This window comes from Sarcophilus harrisii, chromosome 2 (assembly GCF_902635505.1).
Source record: "Sarcophilus harrisii chromosome 2, mSarHar1.11, whole genome shotgun sequence".
NCBI lineage: Eukaryota > Metazoa > Chordata > Mammalia > Dasyuromorphia > Dasyuridae > Sarcophilus > Sarcophilus harrisii.
The window spans coordinates 479,277,130-479,303,978 of NC_045427.1; the positions used below are offsets into that span (position 1 = coordinate 479,277,130).

General features: G+C 37.1%; 1 protein-coding gene across 7 annotated transcripts in view; it reads left to right on the forward strand.

The window, feature by feature from the left end:
• Nucleotides 1-25,152, forward strand: part of SLC25A25 (solute carrier family 25 member 25) — a 32,666-nt gene extending 7,514 nt beyond the window's left edge. The window contains exons 1-11 of one of the 7 annotated variants that reach the window (XM_031954708.1): nt 7,134-8,605; nt 17,525-17,651; nt 17,785-17,872; nt 18,998-19,033; nt 19,295-19,406; nt 20,297-20,455; nt 21,374-21,526; nt 21,792-21,899; nt 22,020-22,187; nt 22,460-22,610; nt 22,724-25,152. In XM_031954708.1, the coding sequence (XP_031810568.1) occupies nt 8,387-8,605; nt 17,525-17,651; nt 17,785-17,872; nt 18,998-19,033; nt 19,295-19,406; nt 20,297-20,455; nt 21,374-21,526; nt 21,792-21,899; nt 22,020-22,187; nt 22,460-22,610; nt 22,724-22,908 (1,506 nt within the window). In that variant the 5' untranslated portion in view covers nt 7,134-8,386 and the 3' untranslated portion in view covers nt 22,909-25,152. Of the gene's footprint in view, nt 1-7,133; nt 8,606-12,873; nt 13,484-13,545; nt 14,437-17,524; nt 17,652-17,784; nt 17,873-18,997; nt 19,034-19,294; nt 19,407-20,296; nt 20,456-21,373; nt 21,527-21,791; nt 21,900-22,019; nt 22,188-22,459; nt 22,611-22,723 lie in introns of those variants that run through there. The other 6 variants (XM_031954711.1, XM_031954710.1, XM_031954707.1 and 3 more) reach the window with 6 other exon arrangements.
• The last annotated feature ends 1,697 nt before the right edge of the window (nt 25,153-26,849 follow it).

The window sequence follows — 26,849 nt, forward strand, 5'->3', positions numbered from 1 at the left end:
CAAAAAAAAAAAAAAAAAGCATGCATAATCAGAAAAAAAAATTCAAATAAGGGCAAAAAAAAAAAGTCTTGGTAGGTGTCTTAGCCAAATAAAAAGGAAGAAAATGTAGTACTAGGTGGCACAATGAGGATTTGAGTTGAAATCTGGGTACAGGTACTTGACATTTTTACTAGCTTTGTGATCCTGAGCAAGTCATTTAATCCCAATTGCCTCCAAAGAAAGCAAAAGAAGAAATGTGCTCAGAGTAGGCCTGAACCTGAATTTTGATTAGGTTGTAGTAATGGTGGTTGTTTTAATGTCTTGAAGATTTATTCATTTCTGAAAACCTTGAAGGATTAAATGATACAATATTTATAACATGCTTAACATAGTACCTTGCACATAGTAGACACTTAATGTTTGTTTCCCTTCCTTCTCTTTCTCATAGAAACCATTGGGGAATGAGCTTAAAGAGGATCACATATTATACCATAATACTGTTATAATATGTGATCCAGAGCAAATATAATGTCTTTCTTGTGAGTTTGTATTTTTATAGAGCTTTATTCCATTTTCCTCATTGAGTTTGAGTCTATAGACTCTTCTCACTAATTTTCATTAGACTTTTACAGAATATCCAAGAGATCTAAAGACCATCTATTCTGATCTTCTCATTTTTCCTTGTAAATATGCTGAAATGTTAAGTGGCTTGTCCAAGGACACATAGTGTCCTAAGGATTGGGTATCCTTTTTTTTTTTTTTTTTTTTTTTTTTTAATAATTTTTTATTGACAGAATCCATGCCAGAGTAATTTTTACAACATTATCCCTTACACTCACTTCTGTTCCGATTTTTCCCCTCCCTCTCTCCACCCCCTCCCCCAGATGGCAAGCAGTCCTATACATGTTAAATAGATTACAGTATAAGCTAGATACAATATATGTGTGTAGAACTGAACAGTTCTCTTGTTGCAAGGATGGGGCATCCTTAACATTTTTATTCAAGGCTTGATGGACTCATAGTAAAAATCTTAAGAGCTGGAAGAGATGTTATAATTCATCTAGTTCAATCCCACTCTCTATCTCTTTCAGGAATCTTTCTATACCTTTCTACACAGATGGTCATTCAACATCTTCTTGGCTTAATTTCAGTTTTATAGGCCTGTTTTGTTATTAGCCATTACACTTGTTACAAAGTTGTTAGTCATAATGAGTGAAATCTGGTTCCTTAAAGCATCTATCCATTAGTCCAGTTTTATTTTCTGTAATTGCCTCTTTTCTCTGCTTGATAGCAGTCTTTGACTATTTAAAGGACTCTTTTGGTTCTTAGTTTTTTTCCAGACTAAACATTGCTATTTAATTCAATAGTTTTTCTTTGACATGATCTCCAGACCTGTTGCTATTTTGGTGTCCTTCCTGAACTCAATGAACTTTGTCATTGTCCTTTTGAAAATGCAGTGTCAAATATAAGTATACCTCCAAAAGACCAAAGAAAGAGGGAAAAGGACCCATAGGTAGAAATATGTTTATAGTGGCACTTAGTACTGAAAATAATGGTTTCCCACGAATTGAGGAATGACTGAAAAAATGATGGTATATGAATGTAATAGAATATTATTGTGTCATTAAAAAGGGATAGATTCAAAGAAACCTGAAGTCTTGTGTGAAGTGATGAGAGCACAATGAGAACAATTTGTACAATGACTACATTATAAGTTTTGGAAGATTTAAGAATTCTTAATTCAGTGGTCAATCACCTCTTGGCAGAAAGGAAATGGACAAAAGGAACATAACAAACAGACAAAAGAAGAGACAAAACAAAAGGAGCTGGACCTTTTCAGACACAGCCATTATATGACATATTACTTAACTGTACAGGGAGAGGGAACAAAAACTTGTTGGGGGAATTGTGATAGCCATGATAAAAAGAAATAACATTACTGAAACATTTTAAAATTGTAGAAAAGACCTGAAGAAGGTCTAGAATAGGACAGACTAGTGAAGCAATACTACTTTGTTAAATTTCATCTCTCTCTTTTGTTTTTTGCTGAGGCAATTGGGGTTAAGTGGCTTGCTCAGGGTCACACAGCTAGAAAGTGTTAAGTCTCTGAGACCAAATTTTAACTCAGGTCCTCCTGATTTCAGGGCTGGTGCTCTATCCACTGGGACACCTAGCTGCCCCCTCATATATACTCTTAAAAAAAAATCAGACTATGTGTGATAGAATTTCATGGTTTCATATATAGTCTTTGTCTGTTTTGTGTTTGAACATGTTTGTTGAAGTTTGTTGAGCAGTTTCAAATATTTAAGGCCAAAAAGTGGAGCCAAGACTCACATTTTACCTAATTTGCAAAATTTAGGATAAATCAGAAATATGGTGCTTGATAAAGTAATACAGAGCAAGTAGGTGGTGGACTTACTATTATAATTTCTTACCAAGAAAGACACTGTGAAGTCTTTAGTGGGTGAGAGGAAAGTTAAAGCTAAGGGCTTTGGAGATAAAGGAAAGATAAAAATATCTTCAATCCTATGAAGCACTTTGTAAGAAAAAAAAGAACTGGAGGTATGATGCAGCATTTTATATATATGTATATGTGTGTGTGTGTGTGTGTGTGTGTGTGTGTGTGTACACACATATATATCAATCACTGTAGTTTACAAACTACTTTCACATCTATTTTTATTAAAATTGATATTTAAATAGCACTTTTAATATTTTCAAAGTATTTTACATACCTCCATTAAACTCTCCACTACAGAGGTGGATGGAATGAGTATTATTCTTATTTTATAAATGAAAGGCTAATGGCAAACTCGATTAGAGTCCAGCGTTACAGTCTCCTGAGCTAGTACTCACTCAGTTACATTGTATTGGTGAGGTCAAGGTAGCAATACCTAGTTCCAAAAAAACATGACATTCACAATGGTCATTCTCTTTGACAAAAGGAAGGTTTAATTTAGGAGAAGAGTTTACAGACAAAAATAAGAGACAAAATAGACACACCAGGAGTGGTAAATATGAAATAGAGTTGGGAGAGCTTATAGTTATCAAGGAAAAAGACAAGTTCCTCCAGGGAACTCACAATTAAGCAGAAAAAAGGAAGTATTCTATGGGGTGGGAGAAAGCCATTAACTGACAGGTTAGACTAACCTGAGTTTGCTAGAGTAAGGAGAAAGGCACCATTAGAGAGAAGGCACTATGAGGAAAAGAAAGAGAAAACCTCATAGTGGGCTTAGACTTGAGAATTTAGCAAAGACCTTCATCATAAGTAGATCTTTTATAGGGGCAATGTAATGCTGGGGATTTGTCAAGTACAAAGGCTGGAATGGACCTGGTCTAAAGATGTGCCTGTCAAGATAGTCTAGGAAAGCTAATTTCCTTTTTGGATGCAATTGTAGTTGGTAGAGTACTATTGTCTTAACTTATGGTAATATGACAGTCTGGGAAAGCTAAGTTCCTTGCAAGCTTGTCTCTAAGGTTGTTGTGAATGTCTTTAAATATGCTAACTAGATTGGAGACTGGATGGATAAATTAACAATAGACTCTGACTTCACATTATTCTATATGACCAAGATTTGACAATTTACACCAATATTATTTATTTTTAGAGTAATAGAATTATAATAAAATATAACCTGCAAACGCTTGTGAACTTTCTTTTCACATTTATAACAGTAGACTGTAACCCTAATAGCCCAGCCTTGAAGTCTCACTGTAAAGCTTCCAGGAAAGCACAGTAATAGTAGGCTAGAAACAATGAATAAAGCAGCTGACTGGTGAATTATTCCTGTGTAAGAAGTTAAAAATACCAAACAATTCATTGCCTTTAAAAAAAAAAAATTAAAGACTTGGAAATTAACTTTCAAATAATAAATGAACAGCAAAGGCAACTTGAGCAAATTTCTTATCTTCGTTCAGTTCTTGGCTTGGAAATGAGATGAGTCATTTACTCATTTTCTACTGGGTGGATTGAGGAAACCAGAGGTGGTGACTGCTTCTGTTCTTTTTGACTCTGCATTGGGAAGTAAGCAGATACCTTTAAAGGCAGTTCAATACACTACTACAGTGGCTTTTCTTTTTTCTTCTATTCCCCTAGCCACCTTTGCTCTTGGAGCTTCCTATGATACTTCTCACTGAAACACAAAAGAAAACTGCATTATATGAAGAAATAAACAAAACTATTTAAATATTGGGAAACAGAGAGTTTGCCAAGAATAAGGACAAACTGTATGTTACATTCTTCCTGTGGGACTAAAAATAAATAATCTTGTTGGATAGAGTCAGCTATAGTGCTAGGTTCTGTCAATCTTTATGACTTTGTCATCAAACACTAGGCTAGTCATTAAGTACATCATTATTGATGTGTCTTCAAAGAGCTGACAGTTATTTTCAGTACTGAAAAAAGGATCTTTATTTAAACATTCTAGTTTTATTGAGTCCCAGAGAGGAGAATATTACATTGCTAATTTTGAGCCGAGATTGTAAAAGAACTTATAATTTTTTGAGATAGTCTTTGTTGGATTGATTAGTGATGAATTTCTGGACCTTATTTTGTTTGTTTTTTAAAATTCACATTTATTATATATTTTATTAGCCAGATGTTTAAAAATATATAATCTGTGTGCAGCCGAACAATTGCTTTTACTCAGATAGTATTAGGTTTGATTCCATCCTCTTTGGACAGAATTTATTTGATTATTCCTAATCAAAGCTAGTAGGATTTGGCAAATTGGTATCAAACAACTTTGAAAAATATCCACAGAATCCACTCTTTAATGCAATTTCACACTTCTCCCCTTTCCCCATACTGGAGTACTTCGTCTGTGTTAGAGCAGGCAACTGAGGAATGCTGAATTCACATTCAATGATTCAGATACTTTAAGTTTTAATATGAATTCCTCAAATCAGAATCTAAAGCTGAAAATATTTAGTACATATTTCAAGCCAGTAGTTTGCTTCGAAGCCTCAGAAAGTAGATCTGATAACATAACAGTTAGGAAAGGGAAGATGAACATAGAATCAAAAGACATAAGACCAGACCTTGGTTGGTGAATTGCCTAGCTGTGTGACTAGAGGTCATTAAACTTTTCTGAACTTTTTGCTTCATATATAAAATGACAATAGTACTTGCACTCCTCAACTTTTACAGAATGGTTCTAAAGAAGATGATTTGAAAACCTTAGAATGTTATGTACAATGAGTTGTGGCAAAGGCATTTTGGTTTTTAAAATAATTCTTTTGTCCCCTTTAGTTGAGAATAATTTGGTTGATTCCATTGAAAGAGTAGCTGGGCTATTTCATGCTAATATCAAATATATATATATATATATATATATCTTTTCCCCTGACAATGCAGATGTATCACATTTCTACTTCAAAGAATGCTTCCAATGATAAAAGGGAAAAAATAGAATTTTGACCAATGGCACATCCTTGATTGAGCAAGAAATTAGAATATCTTAGTTCAGTTTCCTTAGCATTTGAACTTCTATATTGCATCAGATTTCTCTAAACATCCTACAGAATATCTTTTCTTTAAATTTGTGTTGATTCTAAACATTTGGTAACTCTGTGGAACTAGTTCTTTGCTATTAAGTATGGGCTATTGAAGAAATTAATGATTCTTTGAGAAGTGCCCTTGCATTTCCTTATTAAGCCTTCTGTTCCAACTACAGGCGTTCTTTATTGGAAGTTTTCATCAGAGCTGGACTTTCCAGTTTCACTTCCTATGACAGAAATATCTCAGAGAGCTTCACCTTTTTCAATACACAAGTTTTAGCCTCATTGATTTCCTAGTTCCCTTTGTGGTGAATTAAACATGCGGTTTACTCCTCTTCATTTTTGTTGTTAGTCCTTCCTTCTGGAATAGGACCAATGACTTCAGAAGGGTGATATGAATTGGATTTAAGGGAGGCTAAGCTGTGCCAAATTTTCAGCCTCATTCTTTCCTCCAGGATGAATGCATAGTAATGAAGTGTACTTGCTAATATGTATCTATAAAGTTAAAATTTACACTATTTGCCTCCACTTGAAATCTGGTATATTCTCAGTGATCTAGCATATTACTTATTTAAAGAAGCTAAACACTTTATACATGGCCTTTCAATTGCCTATGGATATTTATAGTTTCCATTTACATAATACTTCTATCTCCAGTTGTCCTGATCTGTATCTTGCCACTGAACCCAGATGGCTTCAGAGGACAAAGTAGGGTTGGTGACTCTGCCCAGCCCATCCTCCCTCCCTTAAATCCATTTCACTGACTTGGTCATGGCATCACCTTCCTGTTGTCATGGTCTTATTCCAGAATGAAGGACAAATAGTACTTTGAAACTTAGAAAGTAGATTACTGAGGTTGTTGTCCTATGAGGTTGTTACTGTTAAAAGTAGTAGCCTAAATTTGCAGATAGAAAGAGAATGACTTTGTCAGGACCTCATGGTAGGTGTAGTGTCTCCAGGATAAGATCTTCAGATTCCAAATCTAGTTGTTCTTCCCAGTACACCCTCTTGCTTCTTTAGGTATTGCTAGTCTTGCTAACATTATAAGGTCTTTAAGGAAAATCATGCAATTTATATTTTCTGTTCACATCAGGATTGATAGGTGCTTTTGACTTTTTAAAAAAAAATAGATTAGGAATTGCATCATGTATGCCTGCTCTTGTTCTCCCATATTAATTTTTATATTGAGCCATATATCTTGAGTTCCATATCTGGCAAGAGCTATGTGGTCTTGAATAGCTCAGTTCTTAAGCCTGCTTCCTACTTTCTTTACAGGATTGTTATAATAAAAATACTTTGTAAACTGTGTCTATATGTTCTGTAAATGGTAACAGTCATTAATAATAAATGCTTGGTGACTGTTTCAGTCAGACTGTTTCCTAACTTTATAGTAATCATTATCTACCAAGAAGTGTTAATCTAATGCTTACTGTGTATCTGGCAGTATGACTATATGTTAAGGTTTTGCAAATTATAGTAGTAAAACAACATTATATAATTATATATGCATTGATTCTGGTTGAGATGTTTTTAATAGATAAGTGATCAAAAAAAATACATTTGGTCTATGGCCAAGTGTTATGACATTAAAAAAAACTTATAAAACCATGAGACAAAGATAGAAAACAAAATATTTTAAAGTAAAAATAGTTTCAATGGGTCTAAAATGTAAAAAATGGAGCCATTTTTTAGCAATCCGTAACTTAACAAAATTGAGTTTCATATCATGGTTATGGAGATGATTCAAACACTAGCAGTCTGTCTATAAAGTTTCACCAGACTTGTCTGTATCTTGGATTTTTTTGTACATATTGGAACTGCCTAGTTTTCTGACATTTTCTTCTAAGAATTAGATAAATGTATTCCATGTATCAAGTGAATGTACTGATATGATAATGCCACTTTCAGCTTTTATCAATGAGAGATAAACATTAAGACATTTAGCTTGCTTTTTAATCCTAGTATTAGATATTTAAGAAATGTGTATGAAAGGCATGTTAAAACGGTCACTTTGACATAAGGAGATTCGTGTTCCAAAAGAAGTTGACTATTGCATTTATGTACCTGTGTATTAAGAAGCAGATGACCAAATATGAATCTGCTTTTAGAAGAATGATTATTCATCCAATATTTACAAAGAACTGTGTGATGGATCTCTAGCTGTGTGGTAAATGTTACCAAAGAGATATTCTGCAAAGAATATTATAATAGATTCCCAGTCAACTTGAAGGGAGGTTGAAGCTCTGCTAATCATTCTTGTCGATTGTTTGAGACTCTCATCTGGAGGTTGCAGGCAAGCACTTCCCTGCAGAATTGTTGGACTGCATGCAGGAAATCATCCGGCTTTGCACTCTTGTGATTGGAGGAATATTGCTGGTTTGAATAATGAACATGTTAGTGTCGGTAGAGGGGATTGGCCAGGCACTGCTGCAGTGAGAATGCAGGCTGGATGCTCAGGTCTTCAGTTTGTCTGATCATTAGTTGATCTGGGGACAGCTGGTTAATTGGGAGCACTTAGTGGCTTCTGTAACAGGGAGGGTTGTTTTCTTTGCCTTTTTTTTTTTTTTTTTTTTTAATAAAGCTAAGTACTTTTTCATTTTTCACCTGCAAGAGTAGGTTTTCATCTCCAGCCTTTTTGTTTGTTTGGTTTTTTTCCCCCAACAGCCTGGTGAAGCTTCTTACAGTAAGCTACTTCTCAGGCCAGGCACGACAGCAGTAACAGCAAATTTGAAAGGGGAGGAAGCAATTGCTGAAAGCATAGTTCCTTCAGCCTTGGAACTCCCAAGTCAAGTCTTTTCAAGCTGCTGTATAGCCTGTAACATTTGATTTTGTGAGCACATCCCTCTTTGAAAGTGAACAGTCACCAACTGCGGAGTTTTTCTTGACTGGGAGATTGAAGGGAGCAGTGATGCTGCAGATGCTCTGGCATTTTCTGTCTAGTTTTTTCCCTAGGGCTGTGTGCCAAGGCCCTACAGAGAGAAAAGATAATGAAGCCAAAGGCAAACAAGATTCTACCCAGGGAGACCAGGTGTCAAACCTGTTGGGGAAACAGGACAGAGGGGCTGATTCCACGGAAAAAAGACCAACCATTTTACTAGTGGTTGGACCTGCAGAGCAGTTTCCTAAGGTAATGGTAATTTTGAGAGGCTTTCCTGAATAAGAGGAGGAACTAAGGGTCCCTGAGAGAAACTATCTAGGAAGGTTGGAGGCGGTGTGTGTGTGTGTGTGTGTGTGTGTGTGTGTGTGTGTGTGTGTGTGTGTGTGTGTTGATTGGGGTTTTCAGCAGAGAAGGGGAATCATTCTGAGGCAGAATTGGGAAGTTCATATTCCAAAGGAAATTTTGTATCTTTTATAAAAACTTCATTCTTCCAAGATGAACATATAAAGGTAAAGAAGTTATTTTCAGTGGAAGCTTTACTTCAAGATATGCCAATTCAGACCTAAAAGCCATTTTAAAGTGCTGTGAAACTATCAAAGTGTCATAGCCCATCTGAATGACATGGGGTAGCCTGAGCCAAAATCAGAATAGATTATAGTTTGAATGTTCAGTCTGAACTGGAGCTGAGGAGATTAATTCTTAATTTTGTGTATCATAAAGGTCAGACTCCCCTTGGCTTGGGCCTACAAAAACTGTTCTCACCTTTAAAATCTAGGAGAAGAATAAAGGGATTAAAGGGGATGGCAGGGTTCTGGATCTTAAAATTCTCATTAGAAAACTGTAAAGACAGTAAGAAAGATGACAAGTCTGTTTTGAGAGTTGATGATTATTATAGAGTGTAATGTATCTCTACTTAAAAGCTTAGTCATCTGTATGTTTAAGACTCTTAAGTGGTTTGTTAAGACCAGGTGTTAAAATTGGCAGGTGACACAGTCTCCTATTTAAGGTAGTAAAATCCATGATCATTTATCTATTTGCTGAACTTTGATTATGAAAAGCAAATGAAAATGCTTCTTTGATTCAGTACTAAAACTGGCAGGGAAAGGTGATTTTGCTCATAGACGTGAAATCATATCCATCCCTCAGTGCAGTATCAGGGATTTTTGATGCAGCAGTTTTGCAAATAATCTTACTGGTTCTGAGGCAAAATTCTACCTTGCTGTTTAAATTATGACTTAATTAGCTGGGAAAATTTTATGGAGTTGATGAGATAGTTTTGATCATGTTCAAGCAATATCTTTTGATTATTAGAAGCAGTTAGAAACATAGCAATTGTGTTATCTTTTTTTATGTTATCTTTTGTGCAGTACTTTTATGTTTATGGTGACTTGCCTTGGATTTCTGGATAGCTGGCTTTTTAAATTTACCGATTTTTCATTACTGATTAACCTATATTTCCTATTCCCATAGTAGAACTTTCTGCATAGCAGAACAACTGTACTTCTCCAGAAAAGTCCTTGTAGTCTGTGAAACTGGAATAGTTAGAAAAGAACAAGAGTCCCCCACACTTTGTGGAAGGGAGTGGAGAATATGGTTAGAGAGGTAAAGGCTTTGCTGAACTAGAGTAGTGAATTTAGGTTCTAGAGAGGCAGGGCTGGATTTAACTTGGATTTTTAACCATCACATCCCAAAAGATAATTTAAAGGAAGTAGGAAAATAGTACATTGGAGTTTAAAAGTCTTTCTAACAGAGAAATCCAGAATTGGATGTAAATAGAACTACAGAACCCATTGACTAAATTATGAAGAGTTTAAAGTGGGATATATTTATGTTGTTCTGCCTTCTGGGGTCAATCATGCCACCCAAATTTTCCCAGAGCCCTCATACTTAGAAGTGGTAAGTACTGGGTATAATATATATAAAATTAACATCTTCATCTCCAGGCCTGTTTCCTCAACTGTTAGTTGACCATATAGGAATAAATAGTGACTTCTAGCTCCAAACCCCATAATTTGTTTTAGTTGATGAATTATATTTTAGTTAACACAAATTAAAAACAAATATGTATATTCCCAGGAACTAGTTTTAAAAAATAAACTATGCTAATGGATAGTTTGTGCCTCATATACTTTTGTAATTTATCTTTCCTTTAAAGGAAAATAAGAACCTGTACTTTGATTTTTTAAAAGCATTACCAGTGTCGTTCATTGCTAAATTCCATGATTCTGTGAGCATAATGTTTTACCTGTGAACAGAAAGAGTGTAACTTAAGCTGTGCCTTTTTATCTTTCCTATGAAAAGAAGTCTCTAGAATATTGAATGAACTTTTATAGAAAAGTTCACATCAGTTCTTGGGGTTCAAAAGCTTCCAGAGACATTACTGCATTTTGCTTCTTTTGCCATTCCCCAATACTCCATCTCCCTCCCTCACCTCCCCGCTAAAATATTTAAATATGTTTGATACTGAATCTCCCTCTTTGGAAGCATTTGCCCTAGGAACTGTTCCAATTTTTCTCTTTATCTTTGTCTTACAGTTAATCCTCGGGGGGGGGGGGGGGGGGGAGGGAGGGGAGCAGTTTTTCTGGAATCAGAGATGTTCTCTGTGGCTTTGGAGTGTTTTAATCCTGAGGGGCTGGCTCTCTTCTCAGAAGCTTGAAGAGTTCACTCATTGTATGTCTAATTGCTAAGGGTAGGCTGGTGTCATTGGAAACGCAGTACTGTGCAGTCATGGTAACTCAGTCATCAAATGATACTGCAGCTCTAGCTGCAAATGATGTGGGTTAGCCTTAAGGGTAGGTGGAGCTTGAACCAAGACACTGGTATGGCTCCTTAGCTAATTAGTATTTCCGGAATGAACTGAGTCATTGCAAGTGAGGGTGGAGGGAGGGATGCTATTTAACCTTAACCCAATACTCCAAAATCTACCTGTACCTGCCCTTTTTTTGTTACATGTGATATTCTGTCACGTGTTTCACTGGTACGTGAAAAGGCAGTGTAGCTGGTGATGTTAATTGGTCTGGGGGTGAGAAGATGCTTGTGGGATAAATTACTGGTTTATAGGCCAAAGGAAATATACAGCTGAGCTCCAAGAATATCTACATACAGTTAGTGTCATTGTTTAAGGAGCCTATTTTTTGATGTAATAAGCATCAGAGGAGACTGGCTACATTTATTTCAGCATAATAAATTAAAATAGAATATGGGAAAGTAGAGAAGAATCAAAGATAAGATAATTGGGAAGGAATTATGATTAGCTGGAATGTGGGCAAGATTCAATTTAGGTATGAATTATCAGTAACGGAATATAAATTGTTTTTGTCTTCCTTTTTGTCCCTATTGTATCTAGAGAAGCTGCTACACATTTCTGAATCTTAATTTGTCAGTTTGATACTTTGTCCAAAACCCTTGTATCACACACCTAAAATGACCTCTTATAAAGTAGCACTTTTTTTAAAGGCTAGAACATGCTTTGTTGCTAAGGTTTCAGTAACTATTCTGAATTCTAAAATCCCTTCTAGGCAGTGCTTGGTCTTTGGCACTGTGATATAGTTGGTATAATAGAAAGAATACTGGACTATATTATAAGTCTGAATCTGAAGCTAATTAGCCCAGTGACTTTAGGTAAGTCACTTCCCTGGGTGGATTTCATTTTTCTCATTTGTATGATAAGGGAGCTACTCTAAATGGATTTCTAAGGCACTTTGCATTTCCAAAATTATGTAAGGGCTCTTGGGGGGTTTTGTGTATTATTTGTTTATATGAAAATTCCTTTCCAAAGGTTATGAAAATGCTTTCAGAATTATCTGTGAAATTCAACAACCTTAGTTATGAAAACAAACAATGGTTTGTTCAAAAAAACATACTATGGCATTCAAACTGAATATTTCAATTTTTGTATAATAGAACCTTTCTATAAAACAAGTCTTTTTAGGAAAACTGGATTTAGAGCTCAAAAGAATTTTAAGAACCTTTAGACAACTCCTTTTTGAAGGAAAGGAGACTTTGGGGAAGAGATGAGCACCACCTAAGTTCCATTTTAACACTCTTGACCTATGACACATGGTTTTTTTTGGAAGTAATACATTATATGTTGAAAATTATCTTTATATGTATTTGGAAAAACAAAATACTATGGAAAATTAAATAAAATGTTTAAACCAAAAAAATATAGTCTTAAAAATAGTATATTATATCATAATTGGAAAGTGAATTCTTATTTGGGTATAAGATTAATAATGTAATCTTCATACTGCATAGATATAAATTTTATTTCTAGAAGGCACAAATTAGGTGTTCCAAAACATAGGTTTGGTACTTTTTTTAGATGAATTTTGTAATTCTATTAGAACAGAATTGACTTTTGTTTACCAAAACTATTTGAAGCAAAAATTTCATTGGGAAATGATCTAAACATCTTTACATAGATATTTAAAATTCCTTTATTTTAGTAAACTAAAAAATTAATTTAAAATTTTAACTCTTTATAATTTTTTAGTTTAATCCTTGCCATTATAAGAATTAGATTATATTAGAAAACATTACAAATGTGAACAGTTTTTCATTGTTCTTCCCATTACCGGTAACTCAATGGGATGAAGAGTACACATCTGGCTAAAGAAGGAGTGGCAGCATTTCCAGTTGATGACATCATCTCTAATTCATGCAGGGCCTTTCCTTTCAAGTATTCAGAACACAGAATCATTCAGATCTGCAGTCTTCATCCAAAAAAGGATGAACTATATAAATAACTTTCCCCCACACTGACTTATTTAAGATGTTCTGTGCAACTGATACACACTTGAAGTTTAGAACTTTGTGTCTTATATTTTTAGGCCCCAGCTGACTTAGATGATTCTGAGGAGACAGCAAACTGGTATTTCCATGTATCCCCATTTTCCCAAAAGCCATTTGTGTATCTAGAATCCTTGGGACCCTTAGGTAATTTCTTAAGGGTTGAGTTGTTTGTGGTCTCAGGTTGGGGGTTTCCTGAGAGGGTTTTTGCAGGGGTACTCCTGGAAGAAATTTGAACTTCTGTAGGGATTGAAACTTAGTCCTTTGCAGGGTTTCTTTGGACCAGGAGCCAGCCTGAATTCTCCAGGAGTGAATGCTTAGGGTGACTGGGTCAGGGTAAGTCTAGCAACGCTCTAGTTTTCTCTCTATGTTCTAAGCATGAGATATTCCACTGTGAAACTAAAGTATGTAATACCAATTTTCTAGTATAAATTCAAACTTTTCCTTAAACTCTTCTTTTATGCAGAATCATTGTCATTCAAATAATACTTCTCCATTAACTATACTGCAAATTATTTTCCAGAAGGAAAAACTCCATTGGCCTTTGAAACATAATATGATTGTGGTTTTTGTTAAATATATTGTGTTTAAAAAACAAAATAGTAAGTGACCTAAGCCATTTGTTCATTTTGGGAACCAGGATCTAGATTAAAAAAATAGTTTATTTAAATAGAAGACAATAGATCACATGGGTACTTTGGATGAGAAGGAGTTACTACTGGGGAAGTAAGTGAAGAGTAATTGACTGAGGCTGTTTGTTCATTTTGGATTCAGGGACATGCGTAAAAACAGCTTTCTTAAATAGAATAATTCATGTCAGTGCTTTGTTTGAGAAAGAGTTAATGCTGAGGAAGTAGGTGACGCAAAACTTACCCTGTATAAATCTAGACGTTGAGCAATCTTTCGATGGGTGCTCTTGCCAATGGGGTTAGCTTTCATTGGCTGCTTGCAAAGGATTTAATGTGTGGACTTTATCAATTAAGTAAAAGGGCAGGGTTTGAACAGCCAATGACAGTTGAGCAGAGATAGCTCATGTGTGAGCGTCACTAGACCGGCACCGGCATTTCCATTCTACATGCTGTTAAGCTGTTTGCTCCTTCAGTGGCTGAGCACCCGGCCTCATTATCAGAATGCTCTGCCTGTGCCTCTATGTTCCACTGATTGGGGAAGCCCAAACAGAGTTCCAGTACTTTGAATCCAAGGGGCTGCCCACAGAACTTAAATCCATCTTCAAACTTAGTGTCTTTATCCCTTCTCAGGAATTTTCCACGTACCGACAATGGAAGCAGGTCTGTATGCATCATTGATTCTGGAAGTGGAGGGAGGAAATTAAGCTCTGTGAGAGGGGAATAACTTTTGAGGTGACAAGGAAAAAATAAATATAATATGAATATAAGGGATACAATTTGTTAAATGAAAGAATGTATAAAATAGGAGACTTTTTTTTTTTCCAGTTGGGTTGGGCCAGCAGCCAGTTTCTGTTCTTTGTCATCAGAGTGACTAATTTTCATGTGACTTAACTAGGGAGGCAGGAATTTCAGGGAAACCAACTTTTCATGTAAAGTAATCCTAGAAAATAAATTATTGTGCTCCCAGTGATCTCCTTTAAATTGAGAAAGATAAGAAAATTTCTGGGAATAGTGCCATAATTACAAAAAATCTTCGTCCTTTTATATTTACAGACACCAAACATCTAAAAAGATTAGTTTGAGGCTTGTAAAATAGTATTTTTCTTTTTAAAAATATTTCTCTATTTTTAGCATTTTTAATTTGAAATGTTGATTTCCAAATTCTCTTCTTCCCTTCCATAACCTTCCCACACACCAAGAAGGCAAGCAATATGATATCAATTATATTGCATAGAGTATTAATATTTCATATGATCCTACTTATAATCAAATTAATTTTTTCTTGATTCTTAACTCAAGAATGTTTTTCTTTATTTAGCATATATAAGCCTTCTTTGTCCTCTAATTTATAATTTAGTCAAGGCAACTGATATACTGACAGTTGGTTAAGTGAACTGCTTATGTCTTTGAAAACATTTTGTCTATTGATGTCTTGAAGCAACAGCTTATATAAGCAACAAGTGTTTGTTTACTGAGTGAATGAATGAGAATCAATATTTGCTTGTTATTCATCCATCTAAGGCAAATCTCATTATGATAGATTTAGATGTGCTAGATCCATTAGTAATCATTTAGTGCAGGTATCCTTCTGGAATAGGGAGGAGAGGGCCTAGGATTATTCTTCCTCTAAAGATAAAGAAACCAAACCACTCTCAAAAAAAGTAAGTTAAGTAGTGAAGCTTGAAAGACTGTTCTTATGTGATTCCCTTTACACCAAACACTTGGCACTGGATTATTACCAGATTTTCTTGCTGAGATCCAAATATGAAATGCCTTTTATTCTGATAAAGGTGCTTTATGGCTTATGAAGTATTTTTCCTCTCAACAAAGCCCCAAGTTAGGTTGGATTCTTATCCTAAAGAGGGAATTGAGACCCAGAGAAGTAAAATGGCTTGCCTAAAATCTTACAGCTAAGAAATGGAAGAGCTCGGGCTTGAAAGACTTGAATCTGTTCTACACTGCAGGAAGCTGAAAACATGCAAATATTGCATTTAATTGTTTAAAGCAAAGAAGCAGAATTATTTGGGAACATTTTGAAATGAGTAATGAGAAGTGGTCTGAATCACTAATGGCAGCTTAAAAAAATACCCTATTCTTGCACTTCATGAGATGCCTCAGTCCAGATGGTTAAAAGTTATGTGGATAAGGTTTGCTGCTACGCTTGATGGAACCTAAATTCTGTCTGTTCTCTTATAAATCTAGACACAGTTCATCACACTTGGCTGAGTGAATGACTGTCTATGAGTAGATTATATACTTCAGTTAAAAGCTAAAGATTTATTAGCATCTCTTGCCACCCTAGCTCATCTACATTTATTCTTTTGGAATAATTTCTAGGAATTGGGTGTCTTCAGCAGAAAGTTCTTTCTGCATTTTTAATATTTGTACAGTCTTGTTGAGCTTTAAGATTGGGGGGAAGGATTGACTGTTTTAGGAGAATAAGCCAGCTAATGGGCTGACTAGCTTCAAACTTCAACTTTTAAAATCTGGTCCTGGTACTAATTTCCAGTTAGTGTTTAAGTTTAACTCTTAAAAAAGGAACAGCCATTTATTCATTTATGTATGTGTGTGTATATTTTAGTGATTGGCTCTAAAAGACTTGTCTCAGTGCCAGAGCAGTTCAGGAGGTGGCACAAAATCCCCTATGGTCACCCCTCCACATGGAATCTGGAATCTGTGAAATGCTCTCCTATTACTGACAATCTAAAAATGAATGCAACTGCTGAGTGCACATAACTTCAGAGTAAGCCAAAGGCATTTGAAACAGATGTCTATTGAAAGGCTCTCTGTAAAGCAATATGAGGTTCTAGTGTTTTTAAGTTTGATATAGGTATCTGTTAGCTATTACTAAATACAAGTTCTCGTGGCAGGGCATTAGATTTTTAAATTAAATTTTTAAATAAAAATTGAGAGAACTGATAATTATGCACATCATTCTTGCTTGAGATTAGGTACTGGCAGTACCATCAATACATGGCCTGGAAAGCTCTCTTTGGCCTTCTAAAATTGGACAGTATTTCTGCCAAGCAGGGATTGCCAAAATCCAGCAGAATTTTTTTTTTCCTTGGTGTTGGGGATGGGAGGGAGGAGTACCAAGGGGAAGGTAAGAATGGGAAACCAGACTAGATTGTTCTTGGGCTAATTCTACTTCTAAGATTGTGTTAAAGAGCGAAGCAGAGTTCCCTTGAGACATTTATTCCTTTAACTGTGTAATCTTAAAGTCCAAGTGTAAACCTCCCATGGCTCTGTGAACTTATCTTGATGAGAGTTTCTTCCCTTCTAGGAGTTGTACTAGGGTCAGTATAAAAGTATATAGCTTCCAGGTAGCTAGCTACTGGCTAATACTAGTTGTACAATAAGTTAGCCTTCAGGTCACTTCAAAAAATCTTATATTTTACCTTGGTTCTGAGTCTTAAGTTTCTTTTCCCATATTCTGTTTTCTTTTCTCTTTGCCTGTGACAAACACAGAGTACATTTAGAAAGTAGATTTGGAAGAGCTTGGCCTGAACTTGGTGGCTCATGATTTTTCATCTTAAGTAGTAGCTTTGAGAAACTGACAGAACTCCATAAAGCTGTGCCTTAAAAAAGGAACAAGCAAAATTCCCTTGATATCAGTGTAGTTCAAGTGTGCCACTTTGCATAGCATTTCACACTGATGGGTATTCTATATAATGGGCTCAGGAGGTGGAGTGAATCAGGGTATATATCTAGCTAAGGAATAAAACCATGCTTTTTTCCCTGTCCCCAGAAAATTGTAAAAGCTGGAGATAAGGACTTGGATGGACAGCTGGATTTTGAAGAATTTGTTCATTATCTTCAAGACCATGAGAAGAAACTGAGACTTGTCTTTAAGAGCTTGGATAAAAAAAATGATGGTAAGCTTAGATTCATTGGCCTAGTTAATGAACACCATTTTGACCAGGTTGTTGGCCCAGTTTTCACCCCTCTGCCCATCCCTCTTGGTTTCCTGGACATTTGCCCTTAGCTCATTGGTACTTGTTGTTGCAGGGCGCATTGATGCTCAGGAAATCATGCAGTCCCTGCGGGATCTGGGTGTCAAGATCTCTGAACAGCAGGCTGAAAAAATCCTTAAGAGGTAAGTAGTTAACCAGCCTCTGCATTCAGTTCTGCACATATGTGATAAAAAGAACAAAAGTCTTCTTCTGAGATTAATCTTCCATGTAGTTGTTCTCATGCACTTTAACTGTAATGTCTGTCTTACTACCATCCAGTCTCTGTTCATCTGTACTTTGACTTTTCATGATTGAAAAGAATGAATAAATAAGCCTATCTTAGAAGCAATCAGCTCTTGTATTGCTCATAAGATCAAAGAATTGGAGCTAGAATGGACCTCTCAAGAAACTTAATGCAACCCTCTCATTTTACACTTAAGGTAAATAGGCCCAGAGAGGTTGGGTGACTTCTCCCTCCATGTTCACATAGGTAATATATAGCAGAGCAGCTGTTCTGACTCCACTCCAAATCCTGCACTGTTTTCACTGTCCCACACTGTTGGGAACAATCTTCAATAACCTGGTGATTCAGCCCATTACTAGTCTTATCTTTTGACCTGCACACAAAGAAAAGACTAGTTGTGAGAGGGGATTGATTGATCATATGAGGGATCATCGCAATGTTTTGATACTATAAAAGGAAATGGTTTAAATTGTAGCAAAAGATATTTAAGTTGTTTCTCCCAAAGAATTGAAATGTTAACTCTAATATTCATAGTTAGAGTTGTTAGTGTTTTTTATTAGTAATGGTAGAAATTTCCTTTCCTGAAGATAATTATTTGGATGTCGTATTTTTTTTCTGTCATGGTTTAGTTGCTGCTTTATCTGGAAGCCATTGAAACTAATCCTAGTCAGCCCTATGACTTAATAGTTCTTTTGTTGCTAACCTTTCCCAATGAATCTGGGGCCTACAACAACTTTGACAATCTCTGTAGAGGATGCTATTAATTAAAAGCTTAATTAATAGCTAATAATGTTTAAAATTCCAGGGAGATTTTTTGGGCAGCCTGCATTAGTTGCTGATGAGCCAGAATGTAATAGCAAGCTATGATCCCTGAGGTTGGTCCTTTGGAGGGGAGGTTATCAAGTTGTCCACACTTTCTACTGTTATTTATTACTGTATGCTTGCTTTACTAACATCAGCTAATGGGCATTTATGTATTGTTTTTTCCTCTCTCCTTTGCATCCTACCCTTGTCTGTCTGTCAGAATACGAACGGGCCATTTCTGGGGCCCTGTCACCTAGTAAGTATTTGTGTCACCTTGGTGACTGCCTTCTCTACCCGTTCTGTACAAAATTCTTGCATTTACATTGAGTTCCCTTTCTCTGAGATTGGGATATAGAGTCATCAGTCTTTTTCAGCACCTTTATGATAACTGCTGTCAGTTTTTGAGTTGGGGGGAGGATGGGAATGAAGGGGGAGTGGGCGGAGAGACAATAATTAACATGTATTTTATCGACAAAGAAATATTTCATGTGTGCTTTTTCTTGTTTTTGTCCCACAGCATGGATAAAAATGGAACTATGACAATTGATTGGAATGAATGGAGAGATTATCATCTTTTACATCCAGTTGAAAATGTTCCTGAGATCATTCTGTACTGGAAGCATTCCACGGTACATTCATTAACTCTCCTAGGTCTTGATCTTTATTTATTCAGCTTAGTTTTAGTAATCCACAGTTTACATGGTTACTTCAATAATGCTTCTCATTCCCAGGGTTCCTTCTGCTTGCTCTAGTGTGACTTTTTAAAAAGTTGCAGGTAGAGCTCTCCACTGGAAAAAAGGGCAAAAGAGCAGATGGACTAGTTTGCAGGGATTACAGCTCTGGAAGTCAGCTTAGAGCTGGTATTGCCTTACTCTGTACCTTGCCAAGACTAGAAAGTGATATGCATGCATTAGAGCTTCAATGATATTTGCTCAGGGGTTGCATAATGTTCCGACAGTGTGATCTTGTTACATGTCAAGTTTCAGAAATTTTCCTCTCCACTGTACCTTGACCTGAACCTTTTGGACATTTTATCTGAGTTATGGGAATGTAGTCCTACTACATCTAGTAGTCCTAAGTTGGACCAGTTCTATATATTTGTAATTGTTCTTAGCCCTAGTTTGTTTTTTTCTGAGTCTTTAGCTCTGAATTTCTGTGGCCTTCTATAACTATTTGGAGTATATCTACAAAAATTTAAGCACTTAAGGGATATTCTTTCATTCGTGCTTGTTACATCTGAGCAGAATGGAAAAATGTAAGTTTAGAGAAAAGAAAAAAGTGTTGTCTACCCTCACAAGTAAAGTAACAAAAATAATAGATCAACCTGCTTTAAAACTAATCTAGCCTTATATCCTCATACATACCAGGAAAAGATACTTTGGTGCTGTTGGGTAGTTTATGATTTATCCCTGTTAGAGGATTAAAATAAGAGGTTTTGGCAGTGATGCCCTTGAAAGAATTTTCAGGCCTCTGCTTCTTGAATGATCACTACTTTGTCTTTTGTTGGCTGTCCTTACAGATCTTTGATGTGGGAGAGAACCTAACTGTCCCCGATGAATTCACAGTAGAAGAAAGGCAGACAGGGATGTGGTGGAGACATCTTGTAGCTGGAGGAGGAGCAGGAGCCGTATCCAGGACCTGCACGGCTCCCCTGGATCGGCTGAAGGTACTCATGCAGGTATGGAAAGAAAAGCAAGCCCAGAAAATCCTTGCACTTGCATCTATGTTCAGCTTGCTGCTTTGATCCCACAGCTTACTTGCCTAGTGAAACAGATGGGAAGGGGAACTTTGCCTCATACAAATATGACATTCCATCTGGATCCAAGAAAGATTTGGCTTCTAGCTGACAATTTTATCCAAGTCACTTAAGAGCTACTTTGAGCGAGGGAACTTGACCATGAATAGGATGATCAAATGGGTGTGTCAGGAGTTTTTTTTCCTTCAGTACATCTTGTGCAGGGTACTGAGAAAGGAGCAGATTTTCATCTGACCCAGGATGCCACTTGGAAACAGATTAGTAGTTTTGGCAGAGCCCCTATCTCCACGTTGACAGGGCCATAGAGGGATCATCTAAATTGATGTCAGAGGCAGAATTGCAAAATTGGCTTGTGAAGGACAGTATGCTGGACTTTGCTTAGGGTCCATATTAACAGTGACCCGTTGTTCTCTTTTTCTCCATCTCCCCGCTCTCTAACTCCCTGTTTGTTTTCCAGCACCTTGTGTGCTAGAGTCCACTGTGGGCACAAGAAAGTCGTCATTTTCTTTTTTTTTTTTTCCCTTGCCCTCTGTTCCTTTTCTTTGAAAGTCTGTTAATGGATAAAAATTAACTTGGTGTCTGTCATTTTGAAACAAAAGTGCTTGTTGGGTCTTTAGAATATTAAAGTGGGGAAAAGTTCATTGAACAATAACACACATTTATTGAAGACCCATGTTCAAAGTGCATTACTAGGTGCTGTTGAGTACAGAAATGAATAAGTACACAGAGAGTCCTCGTTGCTTTAGGGCTTGCTTTCTTTGATTTTTTTGTTGAACAAAAAAAAGTCATCTGATGATAAAGGTTTATCCCATTGGTACTGACCAATTTTTCTCTATCCAGGTCCATGCTTCCCGAAGCAATAACATGTGTATTGTTGGAGGGTTCACACAGATGATCCGAGAAGGAGGGGCCAAATCTCTTTGGCGAGGCAATGGCATTAATGTCATAAAAATTGCCCCAGAATCAGCTATTAAATTTATGGCCTATGAACAGGTAAGAATTGCTTTGTTTCAAGCTGTGATCAAATAACAAAAGTATTGAGTACCTAAGAAATTCCCCCCAACTTTATACTTACCAACCAAGAACATGGAATACAACTGTGCAAGCCCTTTCCTTCCTCGTCTATAAAATGGAAGTGACTGTAGTGGAGCAAATAGGAACATTGACTATTTAACCCAAACTGGTCAGAAAGAATCTATGGGATGAAGCCTGATGTTGGGATCAGACCTTCTTCATTCCTCATCTCACTTTTTTCCAGATCAAGCGTCTTGTTGGTAGTGATCAAGAAACACTGAGAATTCACGAGAGGCTGGTGGCAGGCTCTCTGGCAGGAGCCATTGCCCAGAGTAGCATCTATCCTATGGAAGTAAGAAGTATTTGTGATTATATGTGTGGAGATGGAGCCAGTGATGCTGGTATCTGGAATAATGAGGTGGCATTTAAGGAGTAAGCTCTATTGATACCGATGCCTTTTTGCTGTTTTTAGGTACTAAAGACAAGGATGGCATTACGGAAAACAGGGCAATATTCGGGCATGTTGGATTGTGCCAAGAAGATCCTGTCCAAGGAGGGAATGACAGCTTTTTACAAAGGCTATATACCCAATATGCTTGGAATTATTCCTTATGCAGGAATAGATCTTGCTGTCTATGAGGTAACTAATTGCTCAGCTATGGCAGGAAGTAGCTAAGTTTTTGCCTTGACCTTTTTTAAATCCCAGGGCAAGTTTAATGACTATTGCCCTGGTATCCTCTGGTGAGGAAAGAACAAAAGGGACTAAAAATCTTACTACCTTATTTCAAAACAATTCATCTGTAACTTTTACTTGATCCCCTTGCAGAACATTCTTGAATCCCCCTCCCCTGTAATCTCTTATCTGGCATTTAGCGACTTCTTGACTCACTTTTTTCACTTTTTTCCTTCTAGACACTAAAAAATACCTGGTTACAACGTTATGCAGTCAACAGTGCAGACCCTGGAGTGTTTGTCCTCTTAGCTTGTGGCACAATATCTAGTACTTGTGGACAGCTGGCCAGTTACCCTCTGGCTCTTGTGAGAACTCGGATGCAAGCCCAGGGTAAGAACCCTTCTAGGCAAATCCCAAAAGAAATGCTACTGTGGGGACCCAAAGGGCTTTGGGAGGTGCCCATGAGAGATCTCTGACATTTCAATAACTTCTTCTCATTCAAGCTACAATTGAGGGAGCACCAGAAGTGACCATGAGCAGCCTCTTCAAACACATCCTTCGGACAGAAGGAGCATTTGGCCTGTACAGAGGCTTGGCCCCCAACTTCATGAAGGTGATCCCAGCTGTAAGCATCAGTTATGTGGTATATGAGAACCTGAAGATCACCTTAGGGGTCCAGTCTCGGTGACGGGAAGGTTGGCTCCAGACTGTTGGACTTAAGGATCTTGGGCTGAAGTCCCAGGATGTATAGCCATCTCATTCTGTGAATGTGTCAACACTAAGCTGACTTAAGCCAAGCTGTGAAAACCCCAGAATGTCTATAATAGAGATAGAAGAGGCAGGGGGAAAAGAGGTCTGAGCTTTGGTTGACATATCAGTCTTGTTGTCCCAGATCTCATTGTCGACCCCTGAGAAAACCCCATTTGTTCCCTACAAAGCCTTCTTTAGGGACCTAGGGATGGGAACAAGATCTGGGGCTTTTGGTAAGGAGAGAAGTGCTCTCTGCCATGACTGCTGCAAAATAGAGGCTTGGGAACTGGCTTACTTTCACCATCTTGCGCTAAGCAACCAAGCTCTTTGTTCCAGGGTACCTTAACCCTGATTTGCTAAGGGTTTTCCCTTTTCAGTCTTTGCTCACTTCCTCTTTGCTGTTTTAATTCTTAAAACATACTGTGGTGGGACAGACAGTGTTCCCAGGTCACACCTGTTTATCATGTATACTCCCATGGTGAGAAAAGATTTAACCTTGAATTTCACAAATAACATTTTCCAATATACTGAGTAAAAGCTGCCCTACAGGGTTCCTACAGGAAAGAGAATGACCCAACTTGTGTATTTGCTTAAGCAGAGCATCTCTCTCATTCATGAAGCAGTGCAGTTAAATGAATAGTGAACTGGTGCCCTGCATGTTTGTATGCATGGCAAGGATGGGTAAGGCTATTTACCTTATCTATCTTAACAGCTTCACATCATAGTGCATGATTTCATGAGTAATATTGTTCAGCCCTTGAAACTGAAGGGCTTCTCCTCCCTACTCGGCACCCTGAGGTGCCCTGAGATGGCTCCCAGGCAGGGGCCGGACCAAGTGTCCACTCAAGAATGTAAGCCACTCTCCTGTGTAGGAGTCAGTCTATAATTTGGGATTGGGAACAAGACTCCTCTTCCTTGATGAGAGTTTAAGGCCTTAAATTCTGGTGGAGTTGCAGTAGGGATTTTAGTTTATCTATCAGAAAGAGAAATAGATGTGCAAATTCTTCCTTTGCTTCTGTTACAGAATGGGAAGAGAAAGTGATGGAGGCATTATTTCTCTGACTACATTAAGGTCTGTTTGGGGTCAGGTTTCTAATCTAAGGGATTCTTATCCAACTCCTAATTGGAGCAGAAAGGGATCAGCCTCACATTCCACTGAAGCAATGTATTTTACTGCTTAAAGCATATTTATTTTGTATTTATTTGAACAGATTTATGTCTTAACTATTTTTATAGATGTGTTTAATTATTAGCCTGTCCTGTTTAGTTGTTTGTTTGTTTTTTTATCCTTATTTATGTTCATAGTTGATCGCACCTTCTTAGCACTGTGCAGCAGCAAGAAATCTATGGGGAGGACCACAAGCATGCAAAGGGGGCCCCATCATTCCATATAGTCTGTGCTGTCTGCCTTAGGTCTACAAGATCAATCAGGAGAATTTCCTTCCAGGCTGGAGCCTGAGGATTGTGGATGAGAGAAATAGGATCATGAGAGAAAGAGACTTTCCTTTGCTGAACAGAGACTAGACTTGCTCTCCTGGAGCGGTGCATGTGATTCAAGAAGGGATGAGGTTGTGTGAATGATAGACAATTGGGGTTCATGGGCACAAAAATTTATTTAGAGAGTGGGAGAATGGGAAAGTGGGGAGGGAGAAATCTCAGGGATTTCCAAGATGAAAATCCAAATAATTTCCAGAATCAGGAAGAATTTTTTCAAAAATATTACTTCTGTTTAAATCAAGTGGCTATAATGACCTGACTCTCCAGGTGCATGTGCGGGAGGAGGGAGCCTTCTAGTAAGGGAAGGCTTGGTTGGCTGGATGGCTAAGTGGGAATGGTTTTGTAGCTTGTCTGGCCCATCAGTAAAATGGGCCTGTCCGCTTTCCATTCAGACCGACATACCCACTTCCTGTAGCCAAGAGACCAGCTGCTTTTTGGAGCCTTGGGTCTTGCTGCTTCCTTCCTCCCTCTTCTTGAAATAGTGGTTACAAATCATTTGACTAGACAGTTGCACTTTCATTCCACCAGTATGGCCTCATGAGAAAAACAGGATTCAAAGATCAATGCAAAATTACTGTCTTTTTAGTTATAACTGGAATTTGTCCAAAAGCAAAATTAAGCAACACAACATGGAAGTTTTCACTTAGAACAACCTTCTAATAAAGTTATTTCAATGCTGATGAGACTGCGGTGGTTGTGATTTGTGGCTTGGGAAATTCAAAGGGGTTTATATATTCAACAAGTTAGTCATCTCTGTCCTACTACTCTATATTCTTGGATTCTCTCCTCATCTGGGCATGTTAGGATCCAATAGACATCGATTTTGGTTTCACTGATATTTGTACACACATTTAACACATCTTAGACATATATAAACCTCCCTTGGCCAATCTACATCTGGAAGGACTGACTGGTGATCAGGAGGCCAGCACTATTCAAAAATCATTCCATTCTCTGTAAAATTGAAGAGGTGTAGTATATGCTCTTATTTATAGTAATGTAGAAATAATATTCCAACCATTAGTTCTTGACAAATCAGGTTTTCCTCATATGGCCTCCTCTCTATAAGTGGGCAGTTGCCAGGATTTCCCTTTACCTAAAGAGCCCTAAACACACAGACATGCACACACGCACACAGCCAATCCATGCTACAGTCCTCCCAAATTACAACTGTGGTTAGTTGTGTGTTCCTGCTAAGAACGTTGTGTTCTACTCATCTCTTCTACCACCTCTAAGATTCCATGGATGCTTCAGTTCTGCATAGTTCTACAAGGATTTGGATTTCAAGTTTGGAAATGGTGTTTCCTTCCTTTCCTAGCTATTTGGAAAGAAATCTCAACCAGGTCTGGTAGCAACCAAACCTCTATTTTTTTATTATGTCCTGTCTGGGTTTTCTTTTCTTTCTTTTTTATTTATTTAAAGTTTAATACAAAATGAGAAAAACAAAATAGAAAAAGACAGAAAAGGGGGGGAAAAAACTATCAAGTATGTGCTCAGCAAACTACCAGGAAAGATTCTAGATATGTAACAATAAATTTCCATTTCAAGAAAATGTATATAAATAACAGACATTATATTCGTGACTATATATCTTTGCTTCCTTGTAGTTTTTCTTTTATTCTCTGCTGTGTACTTCTTTATTCTTTTTTCCCCTTTCATCTTTCTTATTTCTATCAAGTGGGCTACAGTTAAGTGTGGATAGATTTATGCATACTCACACACATATATACCTACATGCATTCATATTCATACTATATATATATGCATTTACACATACATAGATATTCACCTAAAACAATATTAATATGGCTCACATACGTTTTCCCCCTTTTTTTTCTAATAAATTCTACTCCTGATCCTCATTAAGTTGTATTTATTTGTTTATTTCCTGTCTCTGCTAACTCTAGTTATACACCTTAACTTGCCTTACTATTACTTAACCTCCCCCTACCCGGGAAACCATCCTTTATCTTCTACTCTACCTTTCCCTCCCTCTTTATCCCTTTCCCATTACTCTATACACCTAGTCCTACTGTCTTAAATCTATATATCTTTCTATACCTGACCTTATTTTATTCCTTTTCCTGTTATTTCCTTATGGATTTTGAATGGTGCTATGCTCAGATCTATATATATCTATCTATCCATATTTAGCCCATTCCCAATGTCTGTAGGTTGTCTGGGTTTTTTGAGCACATCTTTCTTCTTTCTGTATTGTTCCTAGAAGAATTGTTCCATATCCTCTGATGATCAACTTAGAGGACTAGGCTATGTAGCCTTAGACTTCAGCCCCACATTGTAAGTGGGAGAGACAAATGGGAAACTGCTGGTAATTTTTTGAAGCCCTTGCCCCCTCAACAGAGCAATCTGTAACCTGCAAAT